At 46.1% G+C, this 22,259-nt stretch overlaps 1 protein-coding gene across 1 annotated transcript in view; it reads right to left on the minus strand.

Annotated features, from left to right (window-relative positions):
* Positions 1-22,259, minus strand: part of LOC137383007 (solute carrier family 2, facilitated glucose transporter member 11-like) — an 83,253-nt gene that overhangs the window by 42,883 nt on the left and 18,111 nt on the right. Inside the window, exons 3-8 of the mRNA XM_068055595.1 lie at positions 22,098-22,258; positions 18,026-18,150; positions 16,490-16,619; positions 6,852-7,000; positions 3,668-3,855; positions 2,043-2,153 (exon numbers count right to left, since the gene is read on the minus strand). Of these exons, the coding sequence (XP_067911696.1) occupies positions 2,043-2,153; positions 3,668-3,855; positions 6,852-7,000; positions 16,490-16,619; positions 18,026-18,150; positions 22,098-22,258 (864 nt within the window). The remainder of the gene's footprint in view (positions 1-2,042; positions 2,154-3,667; positions 3,856-6,851; positions 7,001-16,489; positions 16,620-18,025; positions 18,151-22,097; position 22,259) is intronic.

Raw genomic sequence — 22,259 nt, forward strand, 5'->3', positions numbered from 1 at the left:
GATGCAGGGGGACCTCGCTGCAGCCCCCCTGCTGCTAAGCAGCGGGCCTTCATATACATATTCAAATTATACTAAATTAGATGCAGATTGACATACCTGCTGGCGGCGGCCATCCCACGCCAATTTTACAGCCGCCATTCGTCCTTCGCGCTCCTTTGGAACTCCATATAGAGTTCTGAGGCGGGAACCTGGTGGGAAGGGAGGAGGAATACAATTTTCAGGGCGGGAGGGGTGGGGGAATGGAGGGGAAAACAATTTTGATTGGATGTGGGGATGGTGGGAAGGGGTTGAAGGGCAAAAGTTTGAAGGTTGGGGGGGGGTTAAAGTTCAGGTAGGGAAAAAGGCATGTTTTGGTTATCGAGAGCAATGAAATGACCATTGGGGGGAGTTGGGGAAGGGCCTTCATCACATAAGTTTTTATTTAATAAAAATGAATACTGATACACCTTTAAGAATTGTAATTTTTGCTAAGGGCTTGAAGCCTTTTAAAAATGGCACCAGCGCCTGTGCAGTGGCGGGGCGGATGGTGTTGCCGGGGCCATGGCAGCCGCCCCTCTATTTAAATCAGGCATCTTGCTTAATATCGCAGGGGCTGTGCGGTGGCCCTTCCATGTTGGAAGACCGCCAAGTTGAAAGCGCGCCACCGCAAATAAAATCCAGCCCAATGTTTCACTCAGTAGGAATTTTTGACTGTCTTCAAAGCAAAATAACATGAACAGGCTTGGGTAAGCCATGCACATAATTGCTGCAAAGTTCTCTGCATGCAAGTTTTTGGCATAAAGCTAATGTGTAATGCTCTGTATGGAGTTTTAAAATTAATGTTTTGAAACAATGATAAATTAAGTTAATTTTCAGAGATAGTACTTTTTGTAGCTTTTAGAATCTATGAAAAGGATGATGAAGGAATTATTCAGGTTGGGATTTGACCCCCCGCCCCCACCACCCACACTTGAGGCCATAAAATCAGATGGGAAAGCTGAGGTGGTGGGGGGTGTTTGCCATACCCGTCAATTACCCTCCTCCGCTGGTACTTTAACAGCAGCGGGGGAGGTGGCAGACAGCCCACCCACCCTTAGACCCATTAAGGCCCTTAAGTAGCCAATTAATGGCCACAGCCTCTTCCTGCTGCTGCTGGTATTTTACCTGCGGCGGATGGGCACTTCGCCAACTGAGGAGGCCGCCCAGATAAACTTGGCAGCCTCCTTGCAGGCTGGGGTGGGGGTCCCTCATGATTGGGCCCCACAAAAGGGTCCCCCCCCCCTGAGCAGCACGGGCTGCCCCTGGTGGAACACACCCCGCCCTTGCGATCGACACCACCCCCCCCCCCCTCCCCCCTCCCAATCGCTAGGGCCTGACTGATTAGCTCCAGAGCCTGACCCCACTTACCTTATTCTCCGGCTTCCATCGCCAGCTGGGTTTGGGAACTGCTGCAGTCCCAGTAATGGCCATCAACATCCTGCCCCAGAGGGCAGAATCCATGACTGCAGGCAGTTAATTGCCTGAGGATCGTTAAGTACAGTTGCAGCTTCCAGGGCCAGCAGAGGCGGGCTCACCCCCTGACTTAACAGCCAGTGGGCCATGCCACCACCTCCTGGTGAAATCCCAGCCTTAGTCTGTGCTGTTCGTATGGCGGCCGCATTCCGCTCCTGCATCTCAGCTCACAGTTCACATTATTTCGTGGGCCTCCTGGAAATTCTGTATGGACCCCCCAGAAGTTGGTGGACCCTACTATGAGAACCACTGTTTTAGCCTGTGCATTATCTTTTAGATAACATGGTGCATTTTGTGCATTATCCTTTTGACCCTGAGAAGGTGAGGGCGACTGAGTAACTTGAAGTTATTACGTTCACCGACTGATCATGAGCCAAAATTAAAGATGGTGAGACAGTCAACACTGGTGCAGTCCTGCTCACCTGTGATTCGTGTGGGAAAAGAAGGGAGTTTATGAGTTCAAAATAATAAAATATCAATTAAACATAACAAATAAATCAAAGCAAACATTAATTCACCGTGAAACAAAGCAGAATTAAAACAATACGTACACTTGTTAGTGAAGTAGTGAACTCACAGCACCCAGTTCCAACAGTGACATACTGAATATTTTCAATGGGAATTCCAGCTGCACGAAATACATACACAGAATATGCATATGTCTGGTGGGGAAAAAGGCATTAAACTGAGTCCAACGAAGTACACAATGGCTCTGTTAATACAGAGGATGTGCAGAGAGTAGATAAAATATATATACAATTCGGAATCTAACTATAATATACACAAGTGTCTGCTATTCCATTATCTTATCCTAAAACAATATACAAGGTCTGTTATTTCCTGCTATGTGGTGGCTGTTTGTACATATTAAATTAGTGGATACCCCATGGCATTGCTCACAGCAAGACTTAAAGAACGTAAAGCCATTTCACAGGTACTGCTCAAGTACACAGAAGTCTTTCTTTCTTCTTTTGGGCCTCCTTATCTCGAGAGACAATGGATACGCGCCTGGAGGTGGTCAGTGGTTTGTGAAGCAGCGCCTGGAGTGGCTATAAAGGCCAATTCTGGAGTGACAGGCTCTTCCACAGGTGCTGCAGAGAAATTTGTTTGTTGGGGCTGTTGCACAGTTGGCTCTCCCCTTGCGCCTCTGTCTTTTTTCCTGCCAACTACTAAGTCTCTTCGACTCGCCACAATTTAGCCCTGTCTTTATGGCTGCCCGCCAGCTCTGGCGAATGCTGGCAACTGACTCCCACGACTTGTGATCAATGTCACACGATTTCATGTCGCGTTTGCAGACGTCTTTATAACGGAGACATGGACGGCCGGTGGGTCTGATACCAGTGGCGAGCTCGCTGTACAATGTGTCTTTGGGGATCCTGCCATCTTCCATGCGGCTCACATGGCCAAGCCATCTCAAGCGCCGCTGACTCAGTAGTGTGTATAAGCTGGGGATGTTGGCCGCTTCAAGGACTTCTGTGTTGGAGATATAGTCCTGCCACCTGATGCCAAGTATTCTCCGAAGGCAGCGAAGATGGAATGAATTGAGACGTCGCTCTTGGCTGGCATACGTTGTCCAGGCCTCGCTGCCGTAGAGCAAGGTACTGAGGACACAGGCCTGATACACTCGGACTTTTGTGTTCCGTGTCAGTGCGCCATTTTCCCACACTCTCTTGGCCACTCTCAAGTACACAGAAGTAGTGTTTTTATTTGTGAATGGGGGCTTGGCAATGGGGAAAATGCTGGGGGTGAGAGCAGCAAGATATGGCAGGAACTACCAAGGAGCGGTGGGGGTGGGATGGGGAAGGGGGTTAAAGATGGACATTTGAAACAAGGAGAACATCTATAGAAAGATTCGATACAGACAAAGTCTGCCATCTTGTGGCTTGAAGTGCATTATAAAATAGGTACGGGGATCTAGTATTTCCTACTACCTCATGAGCAGCACCTGGCTGTTACCCTCAGTACACTGCTAGCCTGGCATAATGGTGGCTTTGTGGCTGATGATGGAATGCAGATACAAGGCTACAAGAACAACGCCACGTTTTGGCAACCAGCTCAAGATTACCAAACTGAGAACCGAGTCACCGCCTACTCTGCTGCAGGTTTACACTGGCCCCAGTGGATTTATTTTCCATTATTAGGAGCTAGGCTACCAGTGGACCTCAGTCTTACTTACGGCATCGTTCCCACACAACTGAATGGCACTACCCAGCACAAAAGTGATGATCAACTGCCTTCGGACAGAGCGGTCTCGGAACAGATCCCATAGTTTCTTTGCCCTTTGACCTTCAAGCGCAGTTTGCTCCTCCAGCATTTCATCAATTTCGGCGGTGAGATCACCCTCGCCACGTAATTTCCTCAATGCTACAGAAATGGAAAGAGTGATATTTTGGTGACCAGAGGGGCAATCAGACCTTATTAATCCTTTCCCTACCAACTATGGAAGTTGTCTTTCTTATTCTATTCTCTTCAGTTAAGTTCCATTTAGATAACATTTCTTTGAAGGCTCCAGGTCTGTCTCAAAAGAATTTGGTTGTTGAGACAGTAACTGGAGCCTGCCAGGATTTACATAACTGAAACAAAAACAAGAAATGCTGGATTCACTCAGCAGGTCTGGCAGCATCTGTGGAAAGAGAAGCAGAGTTAACGTTTCGGGTCAGTGACCCTTCTTCGGAACTGACAAATATTAGAAAAGTCACAGATTATAAACAAGTGAGGTGGGGGTTGGGCAAGAGATAACAAAGGAGAAGGTGCAGATTGGACCAGGCCACATAGCTGACCAAAAGGTCACGGAGCAAAGGCAAACAATATGTTAATGGTGTGTTGAAAGACAAAGCATTAGTACAGATTAGGTGTGAATATACTGAATATAGAACATCAGCAAGTGCAAACCTGAAGAAAAACAACCTGAAAAAAACAGTGGGTAAGCAAACTGAACAAACTAAGATGAAATGAAATAAATGCAAAAAATGTAAAAAGGAATGCAAAAAAAAGGAAGAAAAATTAACTAAAAATGACTAAAAATGAAAGTAAAGTGGGGGGCTGTCATGCTCTGAAATTATTGAACTCAATGTTCAGTCCGGCAGGCTGTAGTGTGCCTAATCGGTAGATGAGATGCTGTTCCTCGAGCTTGCGTTGATGTTCACTGGAACACTGCAGCAATCCCAGGACAGAGATGTGAGCATGAGAGCAGGGGGGAGTGTTGAAATGGCAAGCAACCGGAAGCTCAGGGTCCTGCTTGCGGACTGAGCGGAGATGTTCCGCAAAGCGGTCACCCAGTCTGCGCTTGGTCTCCCCAATGTAGAGGAGACCACACTGTGAGCAGCGAATACAGTATACTACATTGAAAGAAGTACAAGTAAATCGCTGCTTCACCTGAAAGGAGTGTTTGGGGCCTGGGATAGTGAGGAGAGAGGAGGTAAATGGGCAGGTGTTACACCTCCTGCGATTGCAAGGGAAGGTGCCCTGGGACGGGGACGAGGTGGTGGGGGTAATGGAGGAGTGGACCAGGGTGTCGCGGAGGGAACGATCCCTTCGGAATGCTGACAGGGGAAGGGAGGGGAAGATGCGACTGGTAGTGGCATCACGCTGGAGGTGGCGAAAATGGCGGAGGATGATCCTTTGGATATGGAGGCTGGTGGGATGAAAAGTGAGGACAAGGGGAACCCTGTCACGGTTCTGGGAGGGAGGGGAAGGGGTGAGGGTAGAGGTGCGGGGAATGGGTCGGACACGGTTGAGGGCCCTGTCAACCACAGTGGGGGGAAATCCTCGGTTGAGGAAAAAGGAGGTCATATCAGAAGCACCGTCATGGAAGGTAGCATCATCAGAGCAGATGCGTCGGAGACGGAGAAACTGGGAGAATGGAATGGAGTCCTTACAGGAGGTAGGGTGTGAAGAAGTGTAGTCGAGGTAGCTGTGGGAGTCGGTGGGCTTATAATGGATATTGGTAGACAACCTATCCCCAGAGATGGAGACAGAGAAGTCGAGGAAGGGAAGGGAAGTGTCAGAGATGGACCATGTAAAGGTGAGAGAAGGGTGGAAATTGGAAGCAAAGTTGATAAAGTTTTCGAGTTCGGGGCGGGAGCAGGAAACGGCACCGATACAGTCATCAATGTACCGGAAAAAGAGTTGGGGGAGGGGGCCTGAGTAGGACTGGAACAAAGAATGCTCGACATATCCCACAAAAAGACAGGCATAACTAGGACCCATGCGGGTACCCATAGCGACACCTTTTACTTGAAGGAAGTGCGTGGAGTTGAAGGAGAAGTTGTTCAATGTGAGAACAAGTTCAGCCAGGCGGAGGAGGGTGGTGGTGGATGGGGACTGGTTGGGCCTCTGTTCCAGGAAGAAGCGGAGAGCCCTCAAACCATCCTGGTGGGGGATGGAGGTGTAGAGCGATTGGACGTCCATAGTGAAGAGGAGGCGGTTGGGACCAGGAAACTGGAAATTGTCAAAATGACGTAGGGCGTCAGAAGAGTCACGGATGTAGGTGGGAAGAGACTGGACCAGCGGAGAAAAGATAGAGTCTAGATAGGAAGAAATAAGTTCAGTTGGGCCGGAGCAGGCTGACACAATGGGTCTGCCGGGACAGTCCCGTTTGTGGATTTTGGGAAGGAGATAGAAGCGGGCTGTCCGGGGTTGCGGGACTATGAGGTTGGAAGCTGTAGAGGGAAGACTGTATGTTTAACTCAGAAAGCTGCCAGCCAGAGGCACACCTAAACAATGATGCAGCATACTTGCATTTGAATTGAGTGACTTGGCGTTTCCCTCAAGCAAACCACCCGGAAAGCAACTAAACTATTGTTGCAACATTGTGTTGGATGAAACTGGGTTATGATTTCTGTGAGTCGAACTGTGTTTTTAACTTCTTCATAGAATGATAAAAGCCAATATCAAGTTAAATCTTGGATAAAAACACCTCAGTTTTCTCACAGTCCCCATCAACTGATTTTCCCCATTGTTTTATCTGCATTAGCAAATATCCTATGGTGTTGATCACAAAGATTTGGAGGTTATACTGTGGCAAGAGGGATGGAAGAGGAGAGCACATTTCCAATGAAGGAATTTGGAAAGAAGCCTACGACAGATGCATTCAGAGACAATGAAGTCAATGATTTATTTTGCTTGATTGCTGGAAAACAAATAGCATCTTCCTTATCCATTACAGGTAGATAATCAAAGAAATAAATTTGTTCCCTTCACAAACTATAGTTATAAAAATAAATAAAACTCTGCAACTAAGATGAGGAAAGGTTTGCTTATAGAGGAAAAGAGCAGCTTGGCGTCACTTCTATTCCAGCTTTGTCCAAGGTCCCTGAGCCAATGGGCAATAATTATTCTCTCCTGTCTCCACCACTTACCCTTCATGCACAAGTTCGTGTTCTCCCTGTCAATCAACAGGTACCTGGGACTCTCCGGGCACCATGGCAGGGTGATGAGCTGGATCAGAGCTGGCACTGCACAGGACGCCAACAGTAGAGGCCACAATTCTTCACTGCCCAAAATCTCCCTGCAATTAGTATTATAAAATGGTTTCATTTCCTTATGGATACACTTGCGTTAGCAGCACGGCCAACCAACATAATCACAATAGGGACAAAGGATCAGCAGTGAGCAAAGATCTGTGGTGGGACAATATTGAAATACTGTTCCGGCCGGTGATGCTCACATCCCAAAGAATTAAGTTAAAAATTATAATGATGTAGAATATATATAAATATGTAACTATATATGGAACAAACATTTCCCAGTTACAAACTAACATTTATTGATAGGTATATTTGCAGTAAAGGCATCTGTTACGACCAGTTGAGATAGGGGTCTAGGGGTTCCCTCTCTGTCTTTGCCCGGTCTAACCGTGACAGTGTTTAATTTTTAAAACCACCGTGTTTTAGTTCCGTCTCAGTGAATCCTTGTTCACTGCTCTCCAATTGTAAGGCAAAGAAATCAACCTGACAGGTTTTCTTAGATTTAAACAAGAAAGGTGTAAGTTTATTAACCTTAAAACTCGAATTCGGTTAAAACTACTACGAATACGCGATGCGACCACGTTAGCATGCGTCTGCAATAAACACACATGCAGATAGAGACAGAAAAGTAGAAAGAATAAAGGGGAAAAGTTTGAAGCAATAGCTGGGGTTTATTTACTGTCCTTTGAGTTCGATGTAGAGTCTTTGATTGCAGTTAACTCCTGCTGTTTCGTTGGGGCCTAATGCACGCTTTCAAACTTGTTTCGATGTAGGAGTCTTCTCTCTTGAGGTTTAAGTGGCTTCAGTGGATCTGGAAATTCATATGAGAGAGAGAGAGAGAGAGAGAGAGAGCCAGGTGGGAGAGAGACTCTTCAAGTTCAGTTTCAGTCTGACCCAAACTTTTCTGTGAGCAGTTCAAAAACAAACCTGGGCCAGCAGGTTAGTTGTTTTTTTAAAACAAACTCCTCCTTTCATTTTACTAGACACCTGCAGTTGATGGGGGTGGGTGTAGGGTGGGGGGGGGGTGGGGGGCAGAGGTGCAGGGGGAAATGGAATGCTGGCTTATACCACATTCAATGTCTGGTGATCAGAATCCATTGGAGCGAACTGGATCAGGGAGCTGTTCTGTTGTCTCTCCAGGCAACTGTCTCTTAGTATGCAAATTTTTCCAGCCACTGTTGATCTCTTTCAACAATTCATCTCTTCAGTCCAGCAACAGTTTAAAATTAATGTTTCATATGATGAAATTAATAGGCCTCATTCTTGGCAGGTGGGGTCTTCATGACAGTAACTAAGATACATCCATTCTAAAATACATGTTAAATTTCAGTAGAACTGAATGCTTTTGAAAGATGGGCCCTCTCCCTTTTCCCACCCTTCCGTTGTTGAGCCCTGGCAATAAAGTTCACCATGGCCATTCCAACATATAGGGCTGAATTTTATCAGCCTTCTAGGGCTAGGCAGAGAGGTGGGGGTGGCCCATAAAATAGCGAAGGAAGGTAGGCGTTAGAGTGCTTGTCGCCTTCCTGATGTTATTGAATTCTGACAGAAGCGGGGAAGGTTGAGCGTAGACTTCCTGTCCAGAGGCCAATTGAGACCCTTAAGTGTCCAATTAAAAGCTTCTGCCTGCTGCTACTGGTATTTCATTTCTAATTCCACAGCCAAACAAGCAGTCTGTGCCCACATGCTGCTGGACAACATTCAGGCTTCAGCTGATGAGAGGCAAGCAACATTTGCACCGCAAATGGTGCAGCAGCTTTGACAGAAGTGGAGGTGCGGAGCGAACTTGCAGCTGGGAGGTCAGTTTCAGTGTAAGTTAAAGTTAATTCCCTTTTGTTTTCGGAGAACCAGGGGACTGCTGGGTAAGTAAAAACTATATATTTGGGCGGTGGCTATACCTGAGACACTACACATGTAGTGTCTCCCACCCACCCTCCTCCTCTAACCAAAAAAAAGGACTCTGGTGTGTTGATAAGGTAAGCTTTTTATTTAAAAGGTTCTGTCCGTCGGATTGCTAAGCTAACAAGTTTTGACTTTTTTTTTTGGTTTTTCAGTAGATTTGTTGGGAATTTAGAATAGTGGGAATGGAGGTTAAGGCAGTTGTATGTTCCTCCTGCAGAATGTGGGAGGTAAGGGTCGCCAAGAGTGTCCCTGCTGACTGCATCTGCGGGAAGTGCACCCAACTCCAGCTCCTCGAGAACCGTGTTAGGGAACTGGAGCTGGAGCTGGATGAACTTCGGATCATTCGGGAGGCGGAGGGGGTTATTGAGAGGAGTTATGGGGAGGTAGTCACACCTCAGGTAAAAGAAGTAGGTAGATGGGTTACCGTCAGGGGAAGGAGAGGGAACCAGCAGGCAGTGCAGGGATCCCCTGTGGCCGTTTCCCTCAACAACAGGTATACCGTTTTGGATACTGTTGCGGGGGACGACTTACCAGGGGTAAGCAATGGGGTACAGGTCTGTGGCACAGAGTCTGTCCCTGTTGCACAGAAGGGAAGGAGGAAGAGGAGCAGAGCATTAGTCATTGGGGACTCCATAGTTAGGGGAACAGATAGGAGGTTCTGTGGGAACGAGAGAGACTCACGGTTGGTGTGTTGCCTCCCAGGTGCCAGGGTTCGTGATGTCTCGGATCGTGTTTTTGGGATCCTTAAGGGGGAAGGGGAGCAGCCCCAAGTCGTGGTCCACATAAGCACTAACGACATAGGTAGGAAGAGAGATGGGGATTTAAGGCAGAAATTCAGGGAGCTAGGGTGGAAGCTTAGAGCGAGAACAAACAGAGTTGTTATCTCTGGGTTGTTGCCCGTGCCACGTGCTAGCGAAGCGAGGAATAGGGAGATAGAGGAGTTGAACACGTGGCTGCAGGGATGGTGTAGGAGGGAGGGTTTTGGTTTCCTGGATAATTGGGGCTCTTTCTGGGGTAGGTGGGACCTCTACAAACAGGATGGTCTTCACCTGAACCAGAGGGGTACCAATATCCTGGGGGGGAGATTTGCTAGTGCTCTTCGGGGGGGTTTAAAGTAACTCAGCAGGGGAATGGGAACCTAAATTGTAGTTCCAGTGTACAGGATGTTGACAGTAGTGAGGTCAGGGATAAGGTTACAAGGACGCAAGAGGGCACTGGCAAGCAAGAACTTGGTTTAAAGTGTGTCTACTTCAACGCCAGGAGCATCTGGAATAAGGTGGGTGAGCTTGCAGCATGGGTTGGTACCTGGGATCTCGATGTTGTGGACATTTCGGAGACATGGGTAGAGCAGGGGCAGGAATGGATGTTGCAGGTTCTGGAATTTAGATGTTTCATTAAGAACAGAGAAGATGGTAAAAGAGGGGGGGATGTGGCATTGTTAATCAAGGAGAGTATTACAGCGACAGAAAGGACGTTTGAGGACTCGTCTACTGAGGTAGTATGGGCCGAGGTTAGAAACAGGAGAGAAGAGGTCACCCTGTTGGGAGTTTTCTATAGACTTCCGAATAGTTCCAGAGATGTAGAGGAAAGGATAGCGAAGATGATTCTCGACAGGAGCGAGAGTAACAGGGTAGTTGTTATGGGGGACTTTAACTTTCCAAATATTGACTGGAAATACGATAGTTCGAGTACTTTAGATGGGTCAGTTTTTGTCCAGTGTGTGCAGGAGGGTTTTCTGACACAGTATGTAGACAGGCCAACCAGGGGCGATGCCACATTGGATTTGGTACTGGGTAATGAACCCGGCCAGGTGTTAGATTTAGATGTAGGTGAGCACTTTGGTGATAGTGATCACAATTCAGTTAGGTTTACCTGAGCGATGGGCAGGGACAGGTATATACCGCAGGGCAAGAATTATAGCTGGGGGAAAGGAAATTATGATGCAATTAGGCAAGATTTAGGATGCGTAGGATGGGGAAGGAAACTGCAGGGGATGGGCACAATCGAAATGTGGAGCTTATTCAAGGAGCAGCTACTGCGTGTCCTTGATAAGTATGTACCTGTCAGGCAGGGAGGAAGTTGTCGAGCGAGGGAGCCGTGGTTTACTAAAGAAGTTGAAGCGCTTGTCAAGAGGAAGAAGAAGGCTTATGTTAGGATGAGACGTGAAGGCTCAGTTAGGGCGCTTGAGAGTTACAAGCTAGCCAGGAAGGATCTAAAGGGAGAGCTAAGAAGAGCGAGGAGAGGACACGAGAAGTCATTGGCGGATAGGATCAAGGAAAACCCTAAGGCTTTCTATAGGTATATCAGGAATAAAAGAATGACTAGAGTTAGATTAGGGCCAATCAAGGATAGTAGTGGGAAGTTGTGTGTGGAATCAGAGGAGATAGGGGAAGCGTTAAATGAATATTTTTCGTTAGTAGAGAAAGAAAATGTTGTTGAGGAGAATACTGAGATTCAGACTACTAGGCTAGATGGGATTGAGGTTCACAAGGAGGAAGTGTTAGCAATTTTGGAAAGTGTGAAAATAGATAAGTCCCCTGGGCAAGATGGGATTTATCCTAGGATTCTCTGGGAAGTCAGGGAGGAGATTGCAGAGCCTTTGTCCTTGATCTTTATGTCGTCATTGTCGACAGGAATAGTGCCGGAAGACTGGAGGATAGCAAATGTTGTCCCCTTGTTCAAGAAGGGGAGTAGAGACAGCCCTGATAATTATAGACCTGTGAGCCTTACTTCGGTTGTGGGTAAAATGTTGGAAAAGGTTATAAGAGATAGGATTTATAATCATCTTGAAAAGAATAAGTTCATTAGCGATAGTCAGCATGGTTTTGTGAAGGGTAGGTCGTGCCTCACAAACCTTATTGAGTTTTTTGAGAAGGTGACCAAACAGGTGGATGAGGGTAAAGCAGTGGATGTGGTGTATGTGGATTTCAGTAAGACGTTTGATAAGGTTCCCCACGGTAGGCTATTGCAGAAAATACGGAAGTATGGGGTTGAAGGTGATTTAGAGCTTTGGATCAGAAATTGGCTAGCTGAAAGAAGACAGAGGGTGGTGGTTGATGGCAAATGTTCATCCTGGAGTTTAGTTACTAGTGGTGTACCGCAAGGATCTGTTTTGGGGTCACTGCTGTTTGTCATTTTTATAAATGACTTGGATGAGGGTGTAGAAGGGTGGGTTAGTAAATTTGCGGATGACACGAAGGTCGGTGGAGTTGTGGATAGTGCCGAAGGATGTTGTAGGGTACAGAGGGACATAGATAGGCTGCAGAGCTGGGCTGAGAGATGGCAAATGGAGTTTAATGCGGAAAAGGGTGAGGTGATTCACTTTGGAAGGAGTAACAGGAATGCAGAGTACTGGGCTAATGGGAAGATTCTTGGTAGTGTAGATGAACAGAGAGATCTTGGTGTCCAGGTACATAAATCCCTGAAAGTTGCTACCCAGGTTAATAGGGCTGTTAAGAAGGCATATGGTGTGTTAGCTTTTATTAGTAGGGGGATCGAGTTTCGGGGCCACGAGGTCATGCTGCAGCTGTACAAAACTCTGGTGAGGCCGCACCTGGAGTATTGCGTGCAGTTCTGGTCACCGCATTATAGGAAGGATGTGGAAGCTTTGGAAAGGGTGCAGAGGAGATTTACTAGGATGTTGCCTGGTATGGAGGGAAGGTCTTACGAGGAAAGGCTGAGGGACTTGAGGTTGTTTTCGTTGGAGAGAAGGAGGAGGAGAGGTGACTTAATAGAGACAGATAAGATAATCAGAGGGTTAGATAGGGTGGATAGTGAGAGTCTTTTTGCTCGGATGGTGATGGCAAACACGAGGGGACATAGCTTTAAGTTGAGGGGTGATAGATATAGGACAGATGTCAGAGGTAGTTTCTTTACTCAGAGAGTAGTAGGGGCGTGGAACGCCCTGCCTGCAACAGTAGTAGACTCGCCAACTTTAAGGGCATTTAAGTGGTCATTGGATAGACATATGGATGAAAATGGAATAGTGTAGGTCAGATGGTTTCACAGGTCGGCGCAACATCGAGGGCCGAAGGGCCTGTACTGCGCTGTAATGTTCTAAAAAAAAAAGTACCAGGCAGTGACCATCCCCAACAAGATAGAATATAATCACCTGCCTTTGCCATTCAATGGCACTGAATGAATCCCGCTATCATTGGGGGGGGGCGGGGGTTACCATTGACCGGAAACTTAACTAGACCAGCGACATAAATAACGTGTCAACAAGAGATGGCGAGTAACTCAATGTCTGACTCCCAATAGCCTGTCCCACAAGGCACAAGCAAGGAATGTGATGGAATATGCTCCACATTCCTGGATGGGGGCAATGCCAAAAACACTCAAGAAGCTCGAAGAAGGGCGGCACAGTGGCACAGTGGTTAGCACCGCAGCCTCACAGCTCCAGCGACCCGGGTTCAATTCTGGGTACTGCCTGTGCGGAGTTTGCAAGTTCTCCCTGTGTCTGCGTGGGTTTCCTCCGGGTGCTCCGGTTTCCTCCCACATGCCAAAGACTTGCAGGTTGATAGGTAAATTGGCCATTATAAATTGCCCCTAGTATAGGTAGGTGGTAGGGAAATATCGGGGACAGATGGGGATGTGGTAGGAATATGGAATTAGTGTAGGATTAGTATAAATGGGTGGTTGATGGTCGGCACAGACTCGGTGGGCCGAAGGGCCTGTTTCAGTGCTGTATCTCTAATCTAAACCATCCAGGACAAAGCAGTCTGTTTGATTGGCACCCTATCCACCACCTTAAACAAAAGAAACATAGAAACATAAAAAATAGGAGCAGGAGTTGGCCATTTGGCCCTTCAGGCTTGCTCCACCATTCAAATAAAGATCATGGCTGATCATCTAATTCAGTACCCTGTTCCCGCTTTCTCCCAATATCCCTTGATCCCTTTGGCATTAAGAAATATCTCGCTCTCCTTCTTGAATATATTTAATGATTTGGCCTCCACTCCCTTCTGTGGTAGAGAATTCTGCAGGTTCACCACCCTCTGAGTGAAGAAATTTCAATTCATCTTGGTTCTAAATGGCATACCCCATATTCTGAGACTGTGACCCCTGGTTCTGGACTCTCCAGCCATCGGTGACATCCTCCCTGTATCTAGCCTGTCTAGTCCTGTTAGAATTTTATAGGTTTCTATGAAATCCCCTCTTGTTCTTCTAAACTCTAGTGAATTTTGGCCTAGTCTACCCAATCTCTTCTCATACGTCAATCCTGCCATCCCAGGAATCAGCCCAGTGAATCTTTTTTGCACTCCCTCCAAGGCAAGAATATCCTTCCTAAGATAAGGAGACCAAAACTGCACACAATACTCCAGATGTGGTCTCACCAAGGCCCTGTATAACTGCAGTGAGACATCCTTGCTCCTGTACTCAAATCCTCTTGCAATGAAGGCCAACATACCATTCGCCTTCCTAATTGCTTGTTGCAACTGAATGCTTGCTTTCAGTGACTGGTGTACAAGATTCACTCCCTCCACCACTGGTGCACAGTGGCAGCAGTGTGTATCATATACAAGTTAAGGATAAAGAAGATGCTATTCGTTCTCCAGCAATCAAGCAAAAGAAATCATTCACATCATTGTCTCTGAATTCACCTCCCATAGATTTTTTTCCAAATACCTTCCAACTCGCCAAGGCTTCTTTGACCAAGGCTCCTTTCAAACCTGTGACCTCTATCACCTAGAAGAACAAGGTCAGAAGGTGCATGGGAAAACCACTACCTGCAACTTCCCTTCCAAATCAAACAGCTCCTCACTTGGAAATATATCATGGTTCCTTCACTATCACTGGGTCAAAATCCTGGAACTCCCTGCCTAACGGCACTCTGGGTGTACCTACACCACATGGACTGCAGTGGTTCAAGAAGGCGGCTCACCACCAGCTTCCTAAGAGCAATTAGGGATGGGTAATAAATGCTGGCCTTGCCAGCAATGCCACCATCCCATGAACAAAACAAAAACCCTAGTTATACCATAGGTGTTGGGTGCTGGATCTGATTGTACACTGACCAGCAAGAGGGCAGGCCTGATGGTATCAGATAGATCCTGTGGACACTGAAAGATGTTGCACTGAGGCTTTGAGAAGTTATTTTCCACCGTTTAGTCCAAAAGGTTCCCCAGGGTCATGGTCACAGTGCCCTTGCTGGATACACTGACTGGTCTGGAGGTGTCTCTGTCAGCAGGGTGGGTGAAGATGTTCATGGTGTCATCATCTACTCCAGGTAACAGGACATTGTGTGAAATTGTTCTTTAATATTAGCATTAAAAGTGGCTGTCAACCTGTTATCTGCCTCAATAACTACCTTTACAAGCATTTAAATGGCACCTTTAATGTACGAAAACATCTCTGGATGGTCCTCAAAGCTTCTGCTCATCCAATATCCTTCTCTTTGAAGCCGGGGCTCACGAGCCCGGCGCTGACTTCTGTGAACCTTCCTCTCCCCAGTGTCAAGATCCCATTTCCATCTCTGGCATTGCCAGGCTAATGAATGAAGGAGTGTCACACATTTAAGGAAAGGTTGACAGGAGCAGGTAGATTACCCAGCCTGCTCTGGTGAAGTTGTTTGTGTGGATAATAATTGCCAGTGTGAATATTAACAAGTTTGATGTGTCATGAAGACCCCCAAATGCCAAGAATAAAGCATATTAATTTCGTCATATAAACATTAATTTTTAAACTGTTGGTGGAGTGAAGAAATGACTTGTTTTACAAGAGATCACCAGACACTTGGCTGGAGAACATTTGCATACTAAGATACAGTGTTTTCAGAGACAAAAACATTTCTCACTGATTCAATTAACAGAGATTGGGCTGGGCAATGGTGATCCATATCTTGTTGGGGTGGGAGATAGCACTACACCCCCACCCACCACCCCCCACCCGCCCCCCCCCCCCCCCACAACACCGAAAGCTCTGAAGTCTACAAATGCAGGAGTTTGTGTAAACAGTTGGTCACATGACTAACCTGCTGGCCAACTTGGAATTTTGAATTGTGCTCACAGGACAATTTGGGGTCAGACTGCAGATTGTAACTGAACCTGGAACAAGACAGCCTCTCTCCTGGCTGGCTCTCTCTCGCGCTTTCTCTCAAGCCTCTGGACCCACTGAAGACATGTAAACCTCAAGAGAGAAAAGATTCCTACATAGAAACAAGTTAAAGCGTGCACTGGGCCCCAACAAACAGCAAGACTTACCGACAACCAAAGACTCAACATCAAATTCAAAGGACTGTAACTACAATCCATCTATGGCCTCAAACTTTTCCCCTTTATTCTTTTCTACTTCTTCTGTCTCTATCTGCGTGTGTGTTTATCGCCTATGCAAGCTTTCGTGGTCGTGTTGCTTATTCGTAGCTTTTACCCGAACTAGAGTTTAACAATTAAACCCTGTTATGGTCATCCAGGCAAAGGCTGAGAGGAACCCCTAGACCCCTTTCTCATCTGGTCATAACAGTTACACATTTAAATCTGCTCCCCCCACTCCAGATCTAAACCACTTCAGCATCAAAAATAAAAAGCAGAATTTTTTGCCCTGTATCTTTCTGCACCATTTTGTCAGAAACACACCTAGCAGTGTAAAACTCCACAGATCTTGTAAAATAAGTAAAACTGAGGACTTACCTAAGACCGATGGTCTGACCCATCACTAATCCAGCTGCAGTGAACGGCGCAAATGACAGGGCCACCGTGCCTCGGATTTCTTTGTGTGCAATCTCACCGAGATACATGGGGTTAACATTCAATCCTATACCTTAAGCAAAGGAAAAATTAAGTTATATGAGGCACGATTACAGATCCGGCCATTCTTGTCCACTGTTGTTTCTAATTTACTCCTCGTGCCTATTCGCAACACTGCTGACTTATTCAATCTTTAAATTTGATTCCAAAGTACTTTATGATGCACTAGTATTTTGCTTGGATATTAGCTGTATAGAATCATAGTGGGAAAAATTGTATTTGGCTGGTAATTAGGGGCAGGGATTACGATGCATGATTAATCCACTCAAAGGCATAGTGATTAAGGCAACTCACAAACTTTGTTCTGCTTGCTAAATTAAATGATATGGCATGGAGCCCAGCATAAGAGCATTTCTGAGTGACTATATGCCTCAGCAGGGGATCCAAGCTTACTCAAGGCTAGCACCACCAGTTCTGATGAAACTCTGTTTTTCTCTCCACTGATGCTGCCAGATTTGCTGAGTATTTCAAGCATTTTCTGATTTTATTTCACTTAAAGCTAGCCTGCCCTACTTAAAGCCAGACTGCACCTCTTAAATATGAGCTGCATTCTTGCTGCACAAGCTGCTGGAACTGGTTAAAGAGGAGTGGATGACCAGAACGTTTGTGAACAGAAAGAGGAATGGAAATGGTGCAACAGGCCAGAGAGCATGCCCCCAGGTTCTCCAATATAGCACTGGAGGTCTTCATGCAAGAGGGGTCAAGAGGAGCGAGGTCCTCATCCCTCAGGGGGCCAGGAGGTCCTCCAGATGGACATTACCAAAGGCAGTAGGAGCAAATAGCCTTTGCAATTAATGCCAGCAGTCTAGTTCCGAGGATTTGGATACAGTTCCACAAAAGAGTTCAATGACCTTGCGAGTGGTCAAGCTTAGTGAATGCATCTTCACATGCTGTATCCTTACAAATGAATCACTTGTCTCACACACTCCTCCATTCATCAACCCCGCTTCACTAACCAAGCACCAGTCTTAATCAAGCAGCCATATCCCTTGCCTCACCTCACCCTCACACACTTAGCATTGCTACAAGTTTCACACTCAAATCTCACAGCTTACACACAGTGCCAGCTATTAAATTAAGACAGGCACATCACACAAACATGTTGAACCTCAGCAACAACAACTTGCTTTTATAGAGCACCTTTAATGTAATTAAACATCCCAAGCCATTTTACAGGAGCATTATCAAACTATATTTGACAATGAGCCATTTAAGGAATTATTAGGTCAGATAACCAAAAGCTTTGTCGAAGAGAATATCGGGCAGGGTGTGTATCGGGCGGGGTGTGCATCGGGCGGGGTGTGCATCGGGCAACGGTTATACTAGACGAGAATATAACAGGAGGCTAATACTATATCTTCCATTATGTACTCCTGCCCAAGGCCAATTTCTACCCCCTGATTTGTTAGTAAAAGTTACCTGAGTTTATTCCAGAAAGGAATCTCCCGATTATGATCAACTCAAAGGATTTCATTGTTTTGCTCAGCCCCATTAGCAAAGCACCAGTGAGTACAAAAATGTTGCTTAGCAACAGCGAATTTCTCCTGGGAGAAAACAAAGTCATGAAAGTTAGTCAGTAAAATGTGCTGCAAGCGCCTCTATATCATGCTAATTGCAATAGCAGCAAATTCCTCTCTGAAAACTTTCACTAGATTTTTCTCAGTCATATCAATGGAACTGAACTCTTCAGAACTGCTTACAATTCCTCTAAAAGTAAAGATGCCTGCATCCTCAGAGCAGACATTTATGTTCGAAACTTACAGTTTTCTCTATTTAAAATGTGGAATTAGAAACCATTCATTCACATGAATCATCTCTGGGGTATTTTTGTTATTTGTCCATCGTTTGTGGGTGTCACTGGCAAGGCCAACATTTGTTGCCTAACCCTTTTTGCCCTTGAAGTGGCAGTGATGAGTTGCCTCTCGAACCGTTGCAGTCTATGTGGTGTAGGTATTCCAACAGTGCTGTTAGGTAGGGAGCTTCAGGATTTTGACCCAGCGACATTAAAGGAATGACAATATATTTCCAAGTCAGGATGGTGTGTGACTTGGGAGGGGAACATGCAGGTGGTGATGTTCCCATGCGCCTACTGCCCTTGTCCTCGCAGGTTTGGGAGATGCTGTTAAAGGAGCCTTGACAAATTGCTGCAGTTCATCTTGTAGATGATATACACTGCTACCACTGTATGCTGGTGGTGGAAGGAGTGGCTGTTTAAGGTGGTGATAGGGTGCCGATCAAGCAAGCTACTTTGTTCTAGATGGTGCTGAGCTTTTTGAGTTTTGTTGGAGCTGCACTCACCCAGGCAAGTGGAGAGTATTCCATCACAACCCTGACTTGTGCCTTGTAGATGGTGGTCAGGCTCTAGGGAGGCAGGGAATTGGTTACTTGACGTAGAATTCCCAGCTTCCGACCTGCTCTTGTAGCCACAGCATTTATGAGGCTGGACCAGTTAAGTTTTCGTTCAATGGTAACCCCCAGGATGTTAATGGTGGGGGATACAACGATGGTAATGCCGTTGAATGTCAAGAGGAGATTGTTAGATTCTCTCTTGTTGGAGATGGTCATTGCCTGGCACCTGTGTGGCACGAATGTTAATTATCATTTATTAGCTCAAGTCTGAATATTGTCCAGGACATGTTACATGTGAACACGGACTGGTTCATTAGTCAGTAACTGGTTAGAGGAGAAGTCAGGATCATTGCAAGTGGATTGCTTTACTTCCTTGAAAAATGAGTTGCTGTGAATCTCAACCGACTGTGAATACACTTTTCTCTGGATACAAGATATCACACAGGGATTTAATAACATCAGAAACTAGGGAGAAAAGACACGAGAGATTTACACACATTGGGCTGGAATTTGTTCCCAGTCTGACATCAGGTTCCGTGGTGGGGTTGGGGCCCGGAGAATCGGAGTGACAACAGCCACCACAGAACCTGATGCTGGGATTGCCGGGCCCAATCACCCCAGTGGTGGAGAAGCTTTATGGTAGCAGCCCCCCCACCCCGCTGCTCTATGACAGGATCCTGCTTTCCATATGCTAATTAGATCTTTGTATTAATCAAAATGTAACCTGCAACAATCTTACCTTTAGTTGCTGATCTTCAGGGAAAACTGGCACCACCGAGGTGGGGTGGGGGTCAACGCTGAGAAGTGGGGAAAGGGTCAACTCTGTACTATTTGTATAGAGAAAAGGTCAAACATGTACTGTTTATATCGGGAAGGCGGGGAAGAGGTCAAACCTGCATTTTGTGGAACTGTCTGTAGAGCTGGCAGCCTTTTAAAAATGAGGCCAACACATGTTCACTGCATCAGGTGATGCAGTGAACAACATCGCCAATGCCACCCCTGCTACGCAATTTGGCGGGGGGTTGAGGGGGTGGGGAGGGCGGCCACCGTCAATATTCTAAGTGGTTGCCCTCCACAGCAGAACAAAATCCAGCCCATTATCTGGGCAGCTAGATTGAAGTTCTGCCTTTGAACCACCACCAAGTAGTTCTGCTACAGTACAATTTGTAGTTGTAGTCTGATTCACCAGAACTGCCTTGATCCTCTGAAACAATGCCACTGCATCAAGTTATGAGGCCACAAGACACTGCCTGACAGTGCAGAAGCTTATTTCACTCAGAAATCTTGTAACCAGCAATCAGTCCTTCATACCATCAATCTGAACGGGATTTAAACTTGCAGAATCAGAAGTATCTCAGAACAGTGTTGTGACTGGGTTTATTGAAATAGCAAGTGTGCTTTGACACAGCAGTGTCCAAACAAGTGGACCCAGAGGACAAATATGACCCATAACTTCCTCTCATCTGTCCCCTACTTCTTGTATGAAACACACAAAGCTCATTTCAAATACAGGTAGTTTCACCAGGAGCTCCAACAGACCATAATCGAATCTGGCATTTTACACTTAAATATTAGAAGTGAAAACTCGGTGCAGCCACTCTAAACTCTCCAGGGCTGCAGGATTAAAAAGACTGTTCCCTCATTGGTGGATTTAGTCAAATCGGGGAACAGACTTGTGGCCACAATCAGTCTCCAGTCTCTGGAGCTAAAAGAGCTGTAGCTCAGTCTAACTGGCTTTCAAACTTAGACCAATTAGAAGGATGAGACAGAAGGTTAGAGGTGAGGATGGAGGGAAAGGATGGGAATGAGGATGGGGAGAGACAATGGGTGTGAAAGTGAAGAGAGAGAGTGAGAGTTAGGATGGAGGGAGAGGGCAGAAGTGAGGATGGAGAGAAAAGATGGAGGAAGACAATGCAGGGGAACAATGGGAATGACGATGGAGGGAGAGAGTACAGGGAGAGGATGGGAGTGAGGACGGAGGGAGAGAGTACAGGGACAGGATGGGAGTGAGGATACAGATAGAAAAATAGGTGAAGATGGTGGTGAGAATGGAAGGAATTGATAGGGTGAGAATGGAGGAGGAGGGTGGAGATGAGAAGGGAAGGGAATGAATGGGGTGTGAATGGAAGGAAAAGGATGGGGTTGAGAATGGTCGGAAATGGGAGAAAGATTGAATTTTTCTTAATGTTAAGGGCTTGGAATGTTTGTGCAATGGAGTCTGGCTACCCTCAGCAACCCTTAACTCCTAATAAACACAACTCCAAACAAACCTTGGAAGCTCTTCCATACCTGGGGAGTCTCCTCTACCTGCTTGCTCACAATCCTGGACAGGATAAAATAAGTGTCTCTTACCCCTAGACTGCAGCCTATTTCTCTTGCTTGCTTATTCTCATCCTTTCCTATTTCCTTCCATTATCAACAGCACTATAGTCAGTACTGTCCTGAACTTTTCTTTATTTCTTCCAAACTCCAAATATAGCTTTTCATCCTCATCATATTGGAATCAAAATTCATTGCACAGTCTCCTACTAAACTTTCTTTCCCAGGAACCTTGAACTAGTGAACTACCTCCTTCGCTCCCGAATCGTCCCTTCCTCTTACAATCCTCGAGCTATTCAATACACACTTTGGTATCAGACTCGCTGATTTTCACACCTGACAAGTGAGCATCGGAACTTTTAACTTCTCAGTTATTACTTCCTGATGTACCAGATCCCATGTTTTATTCCTTTCATTCACATTGATACGTGTTTCACAATGACTTCCTCAATTTTTCTTAGGAAGGTGACACTTTACTGAAACCATAAAGACCAAAATCTGTTTGTGTTCGGTATCCACTGAACTGTTGGTAAATGATGAGACAGATTGTAAGTGTCATGTTAGCAAAGTGCTGAAGTTTTATTTTCACTTCAGATGATGGTTTGAAATGGGTGATATTGACACCCTGCCCAATTTTCCCTTCTGTTCAGGTCAATGGAAATTAAAATGGGAGAGCTGGAAACCAGGCTGCCAACTCGCTATCTCCAAATTGACACTGGCATCCAAAGCCAAGATCTACCCGATTGAGTTTTTTTCCCCTGCTGTTTATACAAGTCCTGACCTAGATTTCTTGGCAGTGAAAAGTTTGATTGTTAGTTCATACCTTCCAAACCTTACGGCCATGGGTCCAGCAATAAGTGCCCCAACCAATCCTCCAACAGAATAAGTGGCCACAATAAAGCTCCAGAGCAGTGTGATGACCCAGCTCTCCAGTTGTGTGCCATAGCGCTCAGTCCAGGTTTCATTGATAAAGTTTTGGATGAAC

The sequence above is a fragment of the Heterodontus francisci genome, chromosome 23 (assembly GCF_036365525.1).
Source record: "Heterodontus francisci isolate sHetFra1 chromosome 23, sHetFra1.hap1, whole genome shotgun sequence".
Taxonomy (NCBI): domain Eukaryota; kingdom Metazoa; phylum Chordata; class Chondrichthyes; order Heterodontiformes; family Heterodontidae; genus Heterodontus; species Heterodontus francisci.